We start from the raw sequence: 14951 nt of genomic DNA on the forward strand, positions 1-14951 counted from the left end.
GGTCAACCTTCAACTAGTAAACTACCTCGACAAATTTAACATCCTTAGTGAACACCAATCAGGATTCAGGAAAGGATACAACACAGAAACTGTCTTAGCCTCCTTACTGAACCACCTCTATGATCTCTTTAGCAAAGGCAAAAGCGCACTGATTCTACAATTAGACCTCAGCAGCGCGTTCGACCTGGTGGACCATGAAATCATGCTACTGTGCCTTGAAGTAATGGGAATTTCTGGAAAGGCAAAGAAATGGTTCCAAGAATTCCTAACAAACAGATCCTACCGAGGAATCAGCAATGGAAACTACTCCAAACCATGGAAAAATCCGTCAGGCGTGCCTCAAGGTTCCCCACTATCGCCCACCCTTTTCAATATCTATATCGCCTCTTTAGGCCACCTCTTACAAAAACTCAACTTAATACATTACATTTACGCAGACGACATATCCATTCTAATCCCCTTAAACGACATCACAAAAGAAATTATAGACAACCTCTCAAACATAATGACCGAAATCGATAAATGGACCACCAATTTCAAACTGAAACTAAACGCAGAGAAAACAAAAGTCTTTCTGGCTAGTCCAAATGACAAAATTACGAGAACATCGTTAATAATAAACAATCACAAATACCCAATATCCAAAAACATAAAAATACTTGGTATCACTCTAGACACACACCTAACTATGACTGACCACACAAACTCACTAATGAAAAAATGTTTTTCCACGCTATGGAAACTAAGGACCATAAAAAAATACTTTGATCCAACATCATTCAGGTTGCTGGTACAGGCACTGATCCTATCCATCCTGGACTACTGCAACATCATCTACCTGAGTATCCCACAAAAAACAATAAAAAAACCGAGACTAATTCAAAACACCGCCGTTCGCCTAATTTTCAGACTAAGAAAAAGTGACCACATCAGCCCCTACTATAAAAAGCTGCATTGGCTACCAATAGAAGCGCAAATATTATTCAAATTTGCTTGCACCTGTTTCAGGCAAGCCTGGGGACTAGCTCCCTCCTACCTACAATCTCACTTCATCCTATACAACCTCACCCGTACAACCAGAAACAAAAACATCTTTGCATACCCAAAGATTACAGGCTGCAGATACAAATCATACCTGGACAGAACCTTTAAGTTTCAAGCGAACAGACAGCAAGTTTGGCTGAAAAACTACATAAACGAACCCAATCTGACATACAGTGCATTCCGAAAAGCGATCAAAACCGCCCTCTTCGCCAAATTCATTGACTAAAACTGTCCCCTCCCCCACTAGGACTTCCCCGCTGTAAACGCCTTTTCTCTCTCTCAAGAAGCTCCTTTCATGTATTCAGGTATTCTCTACCCATAGAACTCCACTTAATATGTTAGTACCAAAGCATTCAGGTACTCACTATCCATAGAACTCCAATTAATACGTAAGTTTCCCTTTTAGATTATTGTTTAATATTTAGACTCATTGTATGGTATTGTACTTAGACTTACTGTATTGTATTGTATTTAGACTCATAGTAATGTATTGTATTGTATTGTATTGAGACTCATTGTTCGGTATTGTAAGTAGACTTATTGTATTGTATTAAGACCTTTTGTTATTCGCTGAATGTCCAGCCTTCTTACAGTGTAAACCGCCTAGAAGTCACCTGACTATGGCGGTATAGAAAAATAAAGTTATTATTATTATTATTATTATTATGTATGTGCACGTGATGTCATCGTGTTGCATCCATGCATGCGTGGATGCACTTCTGCCCGATGAGAGCAGGCAGCGGGGGATGGGGCTGGGGCAGGGCTAGGGTGGAACTTGGTGGGCCTTGGGGGCGGGTCTAGGTGTCCGGATTTTCCAAATGGAAAATCTGATAACAATAAGCTTGATGGACCTTTGGTTTGTCCATGTTCTTGTGCTTACAAAAAAACTTATCATTTTGTTAACCATATAGCAATAGCAAAATAAGAAAATATAAGAATACAGTGTTCTCCCGGCCATTTGCGGTTTGCGGTCCTGGTCATTCGCGGTATTCTCTGACTAGGACATCCTGTGCTAAAGTCGGGCTTCACCAATCAGGAGCTGCGTGTCAAAGCAGCTCCTGATTGGTGAAGCCTGACTTTAGTGCAGGAAGAGGCGGTCGGAGCATACCGCGAGTGATTTCCTTCACTCGCCGGAGCTCCAGCTGCCCTCTCCTGCCTCCCCAGGCGAAAAACCGTATTCGTGGTTTTTCGATATTCTGCCAGTGAAGATTTTTGAAGAGGTATATGGAGCTGGGCGGGGGTGGGGGATGGGCGCAGTGGGGAAGAGTGCGGCGATGCATATGTGACGATGTCGGGTGCCACCTCCCTGGACATCTCCTTACCTTGCTACATTGCTGGTGCTAATATTCAGAGGCTCTGTCTGGTTAAAAGCCGCTGAATGTCAGCAGACAGCCTCATGCAAACGATTTAACTGTGCAGCAGCATTTCCTGCTCACTTAAATTGCTTTGAATATTGACCCCCTTAGTTTACTGTTGCTCCTCCTATGCAAGGATCAAATTCTCATTGTCTATGTCAGTGTTTTTCATCCTTTTTTGGGCAAAGGCACACTTGTTTCATGAAAAAAATCACGAGGCACACCACCATTAGAAAATGTTAAAAAATTTAACTCTGTGCCTATATTGACTATATATAAAGTAATTCTCTTGAATAGGAATCAAATAAACACAAAGAAAGTATTTTATAATTACTTTATTATGAAATATTAAGTAAACAGAATAGTGAAAAATTATAAAATACTTTATTCAGTGCGAAACCTGGGCCTGTTTGGCTGAACACAAAGCTGATATTCTGGCTGGAATCGAAGAAAGACACACACGTAGCTCTTCGTCAACAGCTCTCAGTCTCTCTCTGTATTTGGTTTTTATAGCATACAAAAATAGACAAATATACCCTCCATCCTTTTTATTAAACCACAATAGCAGTTTTTAGCGCAGGGAGCTGCGCTAAATGCCCAGCGCTGCTCTTGACGCTCAGAGGCTCCCTGCGCTAAAAACCACTATTGCGGTTTAGTAAAAGGTGACCGTATTGTAAAATATAGACAGCAGATATAAATTCAGAACTGTGCATAGTAAGTGAAGGGAAGTTTTCATCTCTGGGAATTTACCCAGTTAACTATTAAGTTGTTTGGGCAAATTCCTTTGAAAACTGTGGTAATACTGCCTCCACTTTGCTAAATTTAAAATAAAATCATTTTTCCTACCTTGTCTGGTGATTTCTGGTTGCACTTTCTTCTTCTGACTGTGCATCCAATCTTTCTTCCCTTCTATCAGCCTGTATGCTTTCTCTCCTCCACACCTCATTCCCTCCCCCAACTTTTTCTTCCTCTCTCCCTGACCTTTCTTTCTTTTTTTCTGTTTCTCTTCTTTCCTTCTGTTTCCCTGCCTGCCCCCTTTCTTTCTTTCTCCCTGCCGTTCCCCAAGCCACTGCCACTGCCGCTGCCATCGGGGAACAGGACCCACCAATGGATAACAGGCCCCAAAGCCGACGCCGACGCATGCTCTCCCTGACGTCAATTCTGCAATCGGAGAGGAAGTTCCGCCCAGCCAGGCAGCGATTGGCTGGCCCGAACTTCCTCTCCGACTGCAGAATTGACGTCGGGGAGAAGAAGACTTATCGGCTCGATAGATTAGATCGCCAAGACAAAGTGAGTCCTGGGTGATCGACTCACTTTGCCTTGGCGAGCTACTGGCGCCCCTGCCTCGGGCTCCCTGTCAGCTCCGGGCCTCTGAATGCAGGACTGGTAGTACTGCCCTGATGGCGGCCCTGCGGCACACCAGGCAACATCTCGCGGCACACTAAACAGCGGTTGAAAAACACTGGTCTATGTCTCATTAACCATTTTAAGGCATTTCTTCTCTAGTAATTTAAGCTTCAAAGATGACAGCACTAATGAATTCTATATATGCACGAGTTAAAATATAATTTATACATTTCTTTTTTTTATATATAAATCTTTATTAATTTTCAAATGTTAACAGTGCCATACAATGAATTTAAATATAAACACTACACAGAGCGCACTTTAAATACACAAATAATTCAAAAAAACAATCATTTTCTCCCCCCTCCTCCTCATAATTAATAGAAGTGCATATTTAATTTCAATAATATAGATAATTAAGTATAGCAAACAATAATACATTCCCCTCCCCCCACCCACCCTGGATGTGTAAGGAAGTCAAATAAAGGGAAAGGTACATGACAGTTATTGTGTCTCAATAATTTATACATGTCTCAGAAATCTAACACCGCTAAAGATCAGATGCTGGCAGCCCCAGTCGTTAAATAGCTCGTTCCGCATTACAGACTGTTTTGATAAAATCATTCACAGTACATAAAGCAAATGAAAATTGCATTACCATAAATAATATTGACATGATAAGAACAGCCTGTGTACTTTATGGACTGCGGAGATTCTGTGGGAATGAAAGACCTCATTACATATACATTTCTCATAAAACCGAAAAGAATTAGGGATTATGCAAACTGGTCTTGAACTGTGGTTCACTAAAGTCATTTTCTCAAATTCCTGAACTCATAAATTTGTTGGAGAATGCACTTCAGTGTTGAATCACAAAATGGAAGTAAAGGAGTACAGGTCGGTAAGATTGACTTCTGTGGTAAGTAAATTAATGGAAACGCTTTTAGAACAGAATAATGCAGTTTCTGGAATCCAGAGGATTACCTGAACCGAGGCGACATGGATTCACTAGAGGCAAATCTGATCAATTTCTTTGACTGGATGACCAGAGGATTGGATAGAGGGAGCGCGCTGGATTTGGTGTATTTAGATTTTAGCAAAACCTTTGACAGTGTTCCACTCAGACGTCTAATAAATAAACTGAGTGCCCTCGGGATGGGTCTCAAAGTGACAGACTGGGTCAAAAACTGGTTGAGTGCAAGGTGATAGAGGGTAGTGGTCAATGGAGATCGCTCTGAGGAAAGGGAGGTTACCAGTGGTGTGCCTCAAGGTTCTGTTCTTGGGCCTGTTCTTTTAACTTTTTATAAACGATATTGCTGAAGGGTTGTCGGGTAAGATTTGCCTCTTTTCGGATGATACCAAAATCTGCAATAGAGTAGACACGCCAGATGGTGTGAATAACATGAAGAAAGACCTGGCGAAGATTGAAGAATGGTCTGAAATTTGGCAGCTAAGATTTAATGCTAAGAAATGCAAGGTCATGCATTTGGGCTGCAAAAACCCGAAGGAACGGTACAGTTTAGGGGGTGAAGAACTTGTGCACAAAAGAGGAGCGGGACTTCGGTGTGATTGTATGTGATGATCTTAAAGTAGTCAAATAGGTTGAAAAGGCAATGGTGAAAGCTAGAAGGATTCTAGGTTGCATAGGGAGAGGTATGGCCAGTAGGAAAAAGGAGATATTGATGCCCCTGTATAAGACTTTGGTGAGACCTCATTTAGAATATTGTGTACAGTTCTGGAGGCCGCACCTTCAAAATGATATAAAAAGGATGGAGTCGGTCCAGAGGAAGGCTACTAAAATGGTCAACGGTCTTTGTCATAAGGCGTATGGGGACAGACTTAAACATGGAAATATAGAAACATGACGGCCATTAAAGGCCAAATGGCCCATCCAGTTAGTCCACCCACAGCATCCACTATCCCTGCATCTTGAAATCATGCCCAAATTTCAGCGCCTAAATCTGGGTGCCATATTTAGAATCCGGGGAAAGTGACTAAGCGGCAATCTTGATAGGAAAAGAAAGAGAGCGACAGAGAATGCTTCTCTTGGAAAGGAACTTGCTGGGAACGTTTTAACGTGCTTTATCTGGACCTGACAATCCCCCCCAACCCACATTGCCTCCTGCCGCTGGTCATCGGTGCCCTTTGGCTTTGATGGAAGCAAGGCAGAGCAGCTCTGGAGAGAAATGAGGGTGTAATTGCAGTGCCTTTGAAGTTGCGGAAAAATGCAGAGTCGCTCGTTAGTGGAGGTAGAGCAGAAACTTGAACCATGTCCATGTACAACTAACCCACACATCCATTTTCCACACAATTAGTCATAAAAGGGACACAAGTAAACAGTGTCAGAGGGTCCCAGTCCCAAACATGCTGCACACAATGAATCAGGCTTTGTATTTTGCTGCCATTTAGGCCTTGAGCCGTCAGTAGCTAGAAACTAACAAGTCTTTTCTTCTCCAGCAGTATTTGGCATCATCTTGACCCTTCCTGCAATTTTGCTAATTGCCATCCTAACTCCTTCCCACCCTCTTCAAGAAAAAGAAAAAAAACAGTGCATTGGATGAAAATTGCTTATTGACTTTATTATATTCTTGAAAATAATCCTTCCTGGATATTGAAACACCACAGACTGTGTTGGTTTCCAGTTGTTTCTCCATTTCTAACTTACTATCAATTTCGAAAAGATCTTAAAACCCACTTATTTAAACAATATAATATACATGACTGATTTTCATATTATCATGTAGTTATAATGTACTTTTAATCTTTTTATCTATACTTATTTTAGTTTATATTGTGTTTTTATTTATTAGTTTTAATGCTTATATTAGTTACTTAGAATTTTATTATATATGATATTATAATGGAACTCTATCTCTAAGATGTGAACATAGAACATAGAAATAAACGGCAGATAAGGGCCATGGCCCATCCAGTCTGCCCACCCTAATGACCCTCCCCTACCTTTGCCTTGTGAATAGATCCCATGTGTCGATCCCATTTGGCCTTAAAATCAGGCACGCTGCTGGCCTCAATCACCTCTAGTGGAAGACTATTCCAGCGATCAACCACCCTTTCAGTGAAAAAGAATTTCCTGGTGTCACCTCATAGTTTCCCGCCCCTGATTTTCCACGGATGCCCTCTTGTTGCCGCGGGACCCTTGAAAAAGAAGATATCTTTCTCCGCCTCGATGCGGCCCGTGAGATACTTGAACGTCTCGATCATGTCCCCCCTCTCTCTGCGCTCCTCGAGCGAGTATAGCTGTAATTTGTCTAACCGTTCTTCGTACGGGAGATCCTTGAGTCCCGAGACCATCCAGGTGGCCATTCTCTGAACCGACTCCAGTCTCAGCACATCCTTGCAATAATGCAGCCTCCAGAATTGCACACAGTATTCCAGGTGGGGCCTCACCATGGATCTATACAATGGCATAATGACTTCAGGCTTACGGCTGACGAAACCCCTGCGTATGTAACCTATGATCTGTCTTGCCTTGGATGAAGCCTGCTCCACCTGACTGGCAGCCTTCATGTCCTCACTGACGATCACCCCCAAGTCTCATTCTGCTACCGTTCTAGTTAGGATCTCACCATTAAGGGTATAAGTCTTGCATGGATTTTGGCTGCCTAAGTGCATAACTTTGCATTTTTTGGCATTGAAGCTGAGTTGCCAGGTCCTAGACCAGCACTCTAGTAGGAGTAGGTCATGCATCATGTTGTCAGGCATTGAATCTTCGTCCGTTGTGCATTTGCTCACTACATTACTAAGTTTGGCGTCATCAGCGAATAATGTTATTTTACCGCGAAGCCCTTCTGCCAAGTCTCTTATAAAGATGTTGAATAGGATCGGGCCCAAGACCGAGCCCTGTGACACACCATTGATCACTTCCGTCATTTCGGAGGGGGTGCCGTTCACCACTACCCTTTGAAGCCTACCTCCAAGCCAGTTCCCAACCCATTTCGTCAATGTGTCACCTAATCCTATAGAACTCATCTTGCTCAACAACCTGCGGTGTGGTACGCTATCGAATGCTTTGCTAAAGTCCAGGTACACGATGTCCAGGGACTCCCCAACATCCAGCTTCCCTGTTACCCAGTCAAAGAAGCTGATCAGGTTAGATTGGCATGATCTCCCCTTAGTAAATCCATGTTGACGGGGATCCCGTAGATTCTCCTCATCCAGGATCTTATCCAATTGGTGTTTGATTAGAGTTTCCATTAGTTTGCTCACTATCGATGTTAGACTCACTGGTTTGTAGTTTGCTGTCTCCATCTTTGAGCCTTTTTTGTGGAGTGGAATGACATTAGCCGTCCTCCAGTCCAATATGGCTAATAGTGACTCTAGTATGGATCTGAACCCAGAGACGATTTATGAATCTTCAGGACGAAGTAAATCACAGGTACTTTTGGATGTCTACAAGATAAGAACTTAAACTCTCTCTTTCTCAGTGATAACTCCAGTTTCTAATGCCTGTACTAAGAGGTGAGAGATAACATCTTGTATATGCTCCGTAGGATCACTCTATAAAGGTTCATAATATGTGCAGTCCATAAGTTGACGTGTGGCCTCAACCACATATTGTCCAACACTTTCTGCCTCCTGCACGCTTTCTCTCTCTGTCCTTGCCTCTTCCCTCAGTTGCATCCCTCCTTCCCACCCCCAACCCAACATGCTCTCTCCCCATGCACCATCTCTCCCTCCCCTCTAGTGTGTAGCATCTTTCGTTTCCCTCCCTTTCTGCCAGGTCCAGCAGTACCTCTTCCCCCTTCCCTGCTCTCCATATCCAACAGTACCCCTTCTCCCTTCCCTGTCCAGCAATACCTCTCCCGTCACTGCTAGCGGCAGCTCACTGTGCGCTTTTAACTTCGGCACACAGCTGCCGCTAGCAGTAGTTAAGCTCGGTTTCATCAGACCGCCTCGGGGCCTTTGCTAGGCCGGCTCGCTTCGATGATGCAATGCGGGCTGGCCTAGCAAAGGCCCCAAGGCTGCCTGATGAAACCGAGCTAAACCACTGCAAGCAGCAGCTGTGTGCCGAAGTTAAAAGCACACAGAGCTGCCGCTGCTGGTCCGGGGGTGCGGAGACGAGGAAGACAGGAGTCCTGGCAGATACGTGCAATACGACGGTAGAAGTCAGCTGCCACAGGCGCCGGAGCCTCTCTTCCTGCCCTCTGAGCCGCGGCACACTTAAAATCTCAAAAGGCACGCAGTTTGAGATGCACTGGTCTACATGCTTGCTGCTGCTTTTAGGAACTGTTCCTAGTGATACGCCACCAGTCTTGTCTACCTTTGAAGTTCATTACAATAGACCCATAGAGGCAATGTCCAGGCCTTAATAAGGTTCTGGTTTTTCTGCTTTACCACAGTGAATTTCCAGAGCTGTTTTTGGGCATGACATAAAATGATAAGAAAAACAAAAAGAAATTAAATTCTGAATTGCTGAAGTGGGGCTTCAACATTTTTCAAACGCGTTGTCTACAGAAGGCAAACAGCAGAACCCATCATCTCATTAGTGGCTCAGCGACAGGCATTTCAGGAGCAAATTAAATCACTTTTCCAGTTACGTGTCACATCACTGCAGCAGTAGTGCGTTCCAGCTGCCTGGTGCAGCCTTAATTTATGACAATGTCATTCTAAAATGTCATGACATGGTTCAAATTAGCACACCTCAATAAATTCAGCATGCGGAAACCGAGGCTAGACTACCACAACTACCAAACTACTGTACATTTGATGCTAACAAATACTGTCAATGATAATTGTTGAATATTCTGGATTTTTTTCTTGTTGCTGAACCAGGCAAGGTAGGGGGGGGGAGGGGCGGGCTCCTTCTAGCTCTCTTGGCATGAGCTCTGCTAATATCACCCATCTGTACAACCCAACCACCTATGTGGTACACGGTGACCCGTCAAATACACACGACAATTGTGCCCCGACAACTGCGCACACGACAAATGCACGCATTGAATGGGAGGTGACCAGTCAAATGCGCCCCGACAATTGCGCTCCCCGATCACAATCCGTGCGCTCCGCAAATGCGCGCACCTATTCTGTAAGGTGAAATATAAGGTCTGAGTTAGGCTGTGGGAGAAGGAGTGATGACTGTTGAGGGCTGGTCACGGAGGCGTTCGATGGTCTGGTCTGTTTTATCTGGCATAAAGATGTCTGCCATTGAGGCATCTTCTATGCCTTATGTAATTTTATCTTTTGATGTATGTTAGGGTTTCGCCAGTTTTTGCCTTAATTGATATTCGTCGTTGATGCGACCTGTATGTCATTTGCAATTTGATTTTATATGCAAGTATGTAATTTGTTAGTGTGTATTTGTATTGTATTTGTATTTGTATTGTATTGTATTGTATTGGTTTGTATTGATTTGTACAACAAATGTTAATGTCTAATTTTGTATGTTAATATGTGACTTGCCCTGGATAAGGGCAAGGGCGAAATATTTAACAAAAAGCGCCCCGACAATTGCGCTCCCCGATCACAATCCATAGCGGATACTATTTTGCCTTTTTGAGGGGGGAACCCGCCCTACACTTAATAGATTCACTTGGTATATAGTGTTAAGGTAAGGTATAAATGATGATTATGAGAACCCTTTACATACCTGGATATGTGGAAGATCCTGATTTGCTCAGACTCCTCAGGACCCGTCCCTTGGGAGGGGCTTGAGGTGCCTGAGGAGCCCCAAGCCCCTCCCAAGGGACGAGGCCTGAGGAGTCTGAGCAAATCAGGTCCTTCCACATATCCATTTGAGGCAGATTCAGATTGCTATGCGCATTTGTCCTGCATGCACTTGTCCGAGCATGCAAGTGTAGTGTCGCATTTGTCGGGGCACAACTGTCGTGCGCGGATTTGTCGATGTGCCACGGTGCACACTGCAAAAAGACAGTGGCCAAGTACTTGATTACCGATTTTGGTCTATTTTGTCTGATGGTCTCTAACTTTTGTCCCATGTAAGACAAATAACTTGCAGCGAAGGTTCAGTCAGGCGTCACCAAACTGTGTAGGATTGTGATACACTGTGGCGTTCTCGGGCGCCGGCCAGCAGCATCTGCTCCTGCCGGCTGGAATTTCAAACCAGTTTCTGAGCTGTTTCCGAGACAGTCACAGCAGATTTCTTCCTTAAGAGTTAAGAGGAATTTTCTGTTACGGTAAACGTGGTGAGGAATGCGAGTTATTCACTGAACATTAGCCCGACTGCCTCGATAAGAATACAAATGCAAATTCTTATAAAGGTTGGAGAGTTTAAAATATATTTGCACCTCTGGCAATGTTGCACTTTTTCAACCCAAAAATATTATGGACAAAAGTTTATCTGTCCTTTTTGCACTGCCTTCACTTGGGATCTTTTTCTTGTCCACCTAGTCCTTTTTTTTCATTTGTAGTAGAGACATTTCTAGTTCTAACTGTAACCAGGATTCCCCCTCACCCCCCTCCAGTACTGCATTCTTTTCTGACAGGGAAAATCCTGGAGGGTCTTTGAGCTGGAGTTTTGAAATAGAGAATGACACGGTGACAACATTCATCACCGTTCCTGTCCCCGCGGATAACTGCGGGAAATAATCCCATGTCATTTTCTAGTGTCTATTTCAACCTCGGTCCTTCTACACCAGCATTCTTCAAAGCAAAGCTTGCGGGTCAGTGGTTGTGGCCTTTCACACTCTGATTCTTATTTGAGCCAAGTATAGGATAATGAGGCCATTGTGACATCACTGATGAGGTTGGCTCTTAGGCACGGGTGGAATGAGGCATTATGACATCACAATCTCAGCTCTGGATACCAGAGACTGTCATTCTGTAGTGTCTGTTTCAACCTCAGTCCTTCTACACCAGCATTCTTCAAAGCAAAGCTTGCGGGTCAGTGGTTGTGGCCATTCACACTCTGATTCTTATTTGAGCCAAGTATAGGATAATGAGGCCATTGTGACATCACTGATGAGGTTGGCTCTTAGGCACGGGTGGAATGAGGCATTATGACATCACAATCTCAGCTCTGGAATGTTGCTGCTCAATCTCAACATTCTTCAAAGCAAAGCTTGCGGGTCAGTGGTTGTGCCCAATTATTCTCTGATTCTTTCCTCTCTCCTTAAAGAATGACCTGAAGATGGTTTCCCACAGTTATCCGCGGGGACGGGAACGGTGATGAATTTTGTCACCGTGTCATTCTCTATTTTGAAACACTGATCTCTACCTTAGAAACAGGAGCAATATGCTTCCAGACAGATATCCTAGGGCAGGGGTAGGTAATTCCAGTCCTCGAGAGCCGGAGCCAGATCAGGTTTTCAGGATATCCACAATAAATATGCATGAGATAGATTTGCATCTCAAGGAGGCAGTGCATGCAAATCCATCTCATACATATTCATTGCGGAGATCCTGAAAGCCTGACCTACCCTTGTCCTAGGGCATCAGGCCGCCCAGTGGTATAAATTAATATCTGGTTATATGAATAAGAAACCAAAAACTAGTCTTAGAGACATTTTGAGCATTGAGATAAAGCAGCAGATTTCTGCGTCTCAAGGGCCTCGAATTTGGACTTGGAGGATGAGATGAACGGCGTCAGCATCTATGCGACAAACATTTTTTTGATGTTGTTGTTACATAGAAGTTTCTTGACCCCTGTTCGTTTGCAGAAATTAGATAGTTCTAAATCTAATAGATGCTGGCACTGTCATCTAGACATAGGGACACTGGATCATCTGTTGTTCTATTGTCCTTTGATGCTCAACTTTTGGAAGTCAACATGGGGACAAATTAATACCATACTGGAGTCATTGATTCCATTGACGTATGAGGTTCTCATATATGGGATGATATTGCATCTTAAACCCTCATTGGATAGGTATAAATGTCGGCTTTTCCAAACTAGGACCGGGATAGCCATGAAATGGTTACTCGTAATTGGAAAAATTGGGATCGCCTTAGTTTTACTTTTTGGTGGGCGAATTTATGTTTAAGTTATAAGTGTGAGAAAATGAATGCTGACATGCGAGGGCATACCAAGGCCTTCCTGTACTATGGTGCGCTAGCGTTTTTAGCGCGCGCTAATGATTAGCGTGCGCATAACCCCGCGCTAAATGAAAAATATTAACGCAAGCTCTAGGGAGGCGTTAGCATCTAGTGTGTGCGCTAAAACCGCTAGCACACCTTAGTAAAAGTAGCCCTAAGATATTCAAATTAGTTTGGGGTCCATTGACGTCTTTTGTGGATTTGTTATAATTGTCCTTATCTGTATTTTCCATTGTTTTAGCACCCACACATCCAGAGGAGGGGGGGATATATTTTTTGTTTGGTATTATTCCCTGACTAGTATTTTAGCCCGTTACATTAACGGGCGCTAGAATATATGTCTGTCTGTCTTTATTTCTGTCTCTCTCTCCCTCCCGCTTGTCTTTCTTTCTGTCTGTCTCTGTCCCTGGCTCCCTTTGTCTGTCTGTCTTTCTGTGTATCTTCCTGCCCCTGTGTCTTTCTTCTTTTCTTTCTGTCTCCCTTCCTCCCGCTGTCTGTCTGTCTGTCTTTCTATCTATCTCTCTCTCCCTGCTTCCTATGCAGCAGCATTTCTCTCCCACCACTTCCCTGTGCAGCAGCCAAAGCAGCATTCCCTCCCCCCATACCACTTCCCTGTGCAGCAGCAGTAGCATTTCCTCTACCCCCTTTCCCTTCCCGCAGTCTGTCCGGCTCCCTTGGTCCCTTACCGCCCCCCACTTCCCTTCCCTTCCCGCAGTCCCGACTACGAACCTGGCGATTCCAGCAGCGTGTGCAGCAGTCTTCACACGCTGCTCGTCCTCCTCCAGCCATCTACACGTGCTCCATGCTTGCCCGCCGCGGTCTGCAGTCGCCGGCAGCCGACAGCCGCCACGGCCTAAAGCTGCCGACAGCCACCGCGGCCTGCAGCCACCGACAGCCTGCAGCCGCTGACATCCGCCTCGGGGGGAGAGAGAAAGAGAGAGAGATTTGCGTGCATGCGCACTCCTACCTGCGGTGCCCTACAGCGCACGGAAAACGGGAGCACGCAGGTGGGAGTGCGCATGCGCGGTTTAGGGTTTTATTATATTAGATGGAAAATGTTGGATGGTAGAGGGAGTTTTATTTTCGTATTGATACAGATTGATTATAAGTGCTTATTTATTATTATTCTTTGTATGTATATTCTATTGTACTTTTTGTTGGCTTTGAAAACTAAATAAAGATTAAATAAAAATAAAAAGCCTTGAGCAATGGGACATGCATAGGCAAATAAATAAAAAAAATACAGGGATCCTTTTATTAAGGCACACCTAACCAACGTTATATTCTATGGCCGCCTTCGCATTTAGCATGTGCTAATCTTTAGCGCAAGCTAAATCGGTTAGCAAGCGTTTTACAATAAAAATTTAAAAAGGGGTCCAGTTAACAAACTTTTAATGACATAACATTACTTACATGGAACAATAGGGTGGTGGTGAGAAATACAATTTAAAAGAAAGAGAGAACAATTAAGGAGAATAACATAGGGAAAGGGAATAAAAAATAAATGTTGTATAGAAAATGAATTTTGTATTGAAAATGAGCTAGAAAAGTCCCATAGATCAATTAACAGTCATATGCGTCTTTAAATGAAAGCTTTTGAGGCCATCCTTGAATTTATCTAAATCCGGTTCAGACCTTAAATATGATGGTAACGAATTCCATATTCCACATGAAGGAATGCGACAGAAGAAGTGTGTCCTGCAACTAACATTGATTTTTGGGTTGTTGTTGTTTTTTGAACCTTTATTGATTTTCAAACTTCGATAGTGCAATACAAATGGTAAATCAGAAAAACTGCACAAAACACACTATTCACTATACAATTATTACATTAAACAATCATTTTCTCCCGTCCTCATCTTCATTCTTAATATAATAATACATATGATGTGATTACAAATTATAAATAAATAATTTAACTATTCAAAATACATTTCCCTCCCCCCACCCCCCACCCTCCCTGGATGTGTAAGGAAATCTAATGATAAAGAAAGGAACATGACCCTTATTATAATGCAGTAAAACTAACTAACATTGTTATCGTCTCTGCGTTTTAGGTCACTTCCTTGGCAATAACACTGTTATTGACGTGCTGAGGCATGCGGGATTTGAAGTGGAGCACACACCAGCGGGGCAGTCGTTTCAAAAGTAAGTCAGCTCCTAAATGAAACCCTGTAGAGCAGCTTTGCATGC

At 43.4% G+C, this 14951-nt stretch overlaps 1 protein-coding gene across 1 annotated transcript in view; it reads left to right on the forward strand.

Annotated features, from left to right (window-relative positions):
* TRABD2B (TraB domain containing 2B) overlaps positions 1–14951 on the forward strand; it is a 422910-nt gene that overhangs the window by 366473 nt on the left and 41486 nt on the right. The window contains exon 5 of the mRNA XM_033917188.1: positions 14816–14906. Coding sequence (XP_033773079.1) covers positions 14816–14906 — 91 coding nt within the window. The remainder of the gene's footprint in view (positions 1–14815; positions 14907–14951) is intronic.

Source organism: Geotrypetes seraphini, chromosome 12 (assembly GCF_902459505.1).
Source record: "Geotrypetes seraphini chromosome 12, aGeoSer1.1, whole genome shotgun sequence".
In the NCBI taxonomy this organism is placed as follows: Eukaryota; Metazoa; Chordata; class Amphibia; order Gymnophiona; family Dermophiidae; genus Geotrypetes; species Geotrypetes seraphini.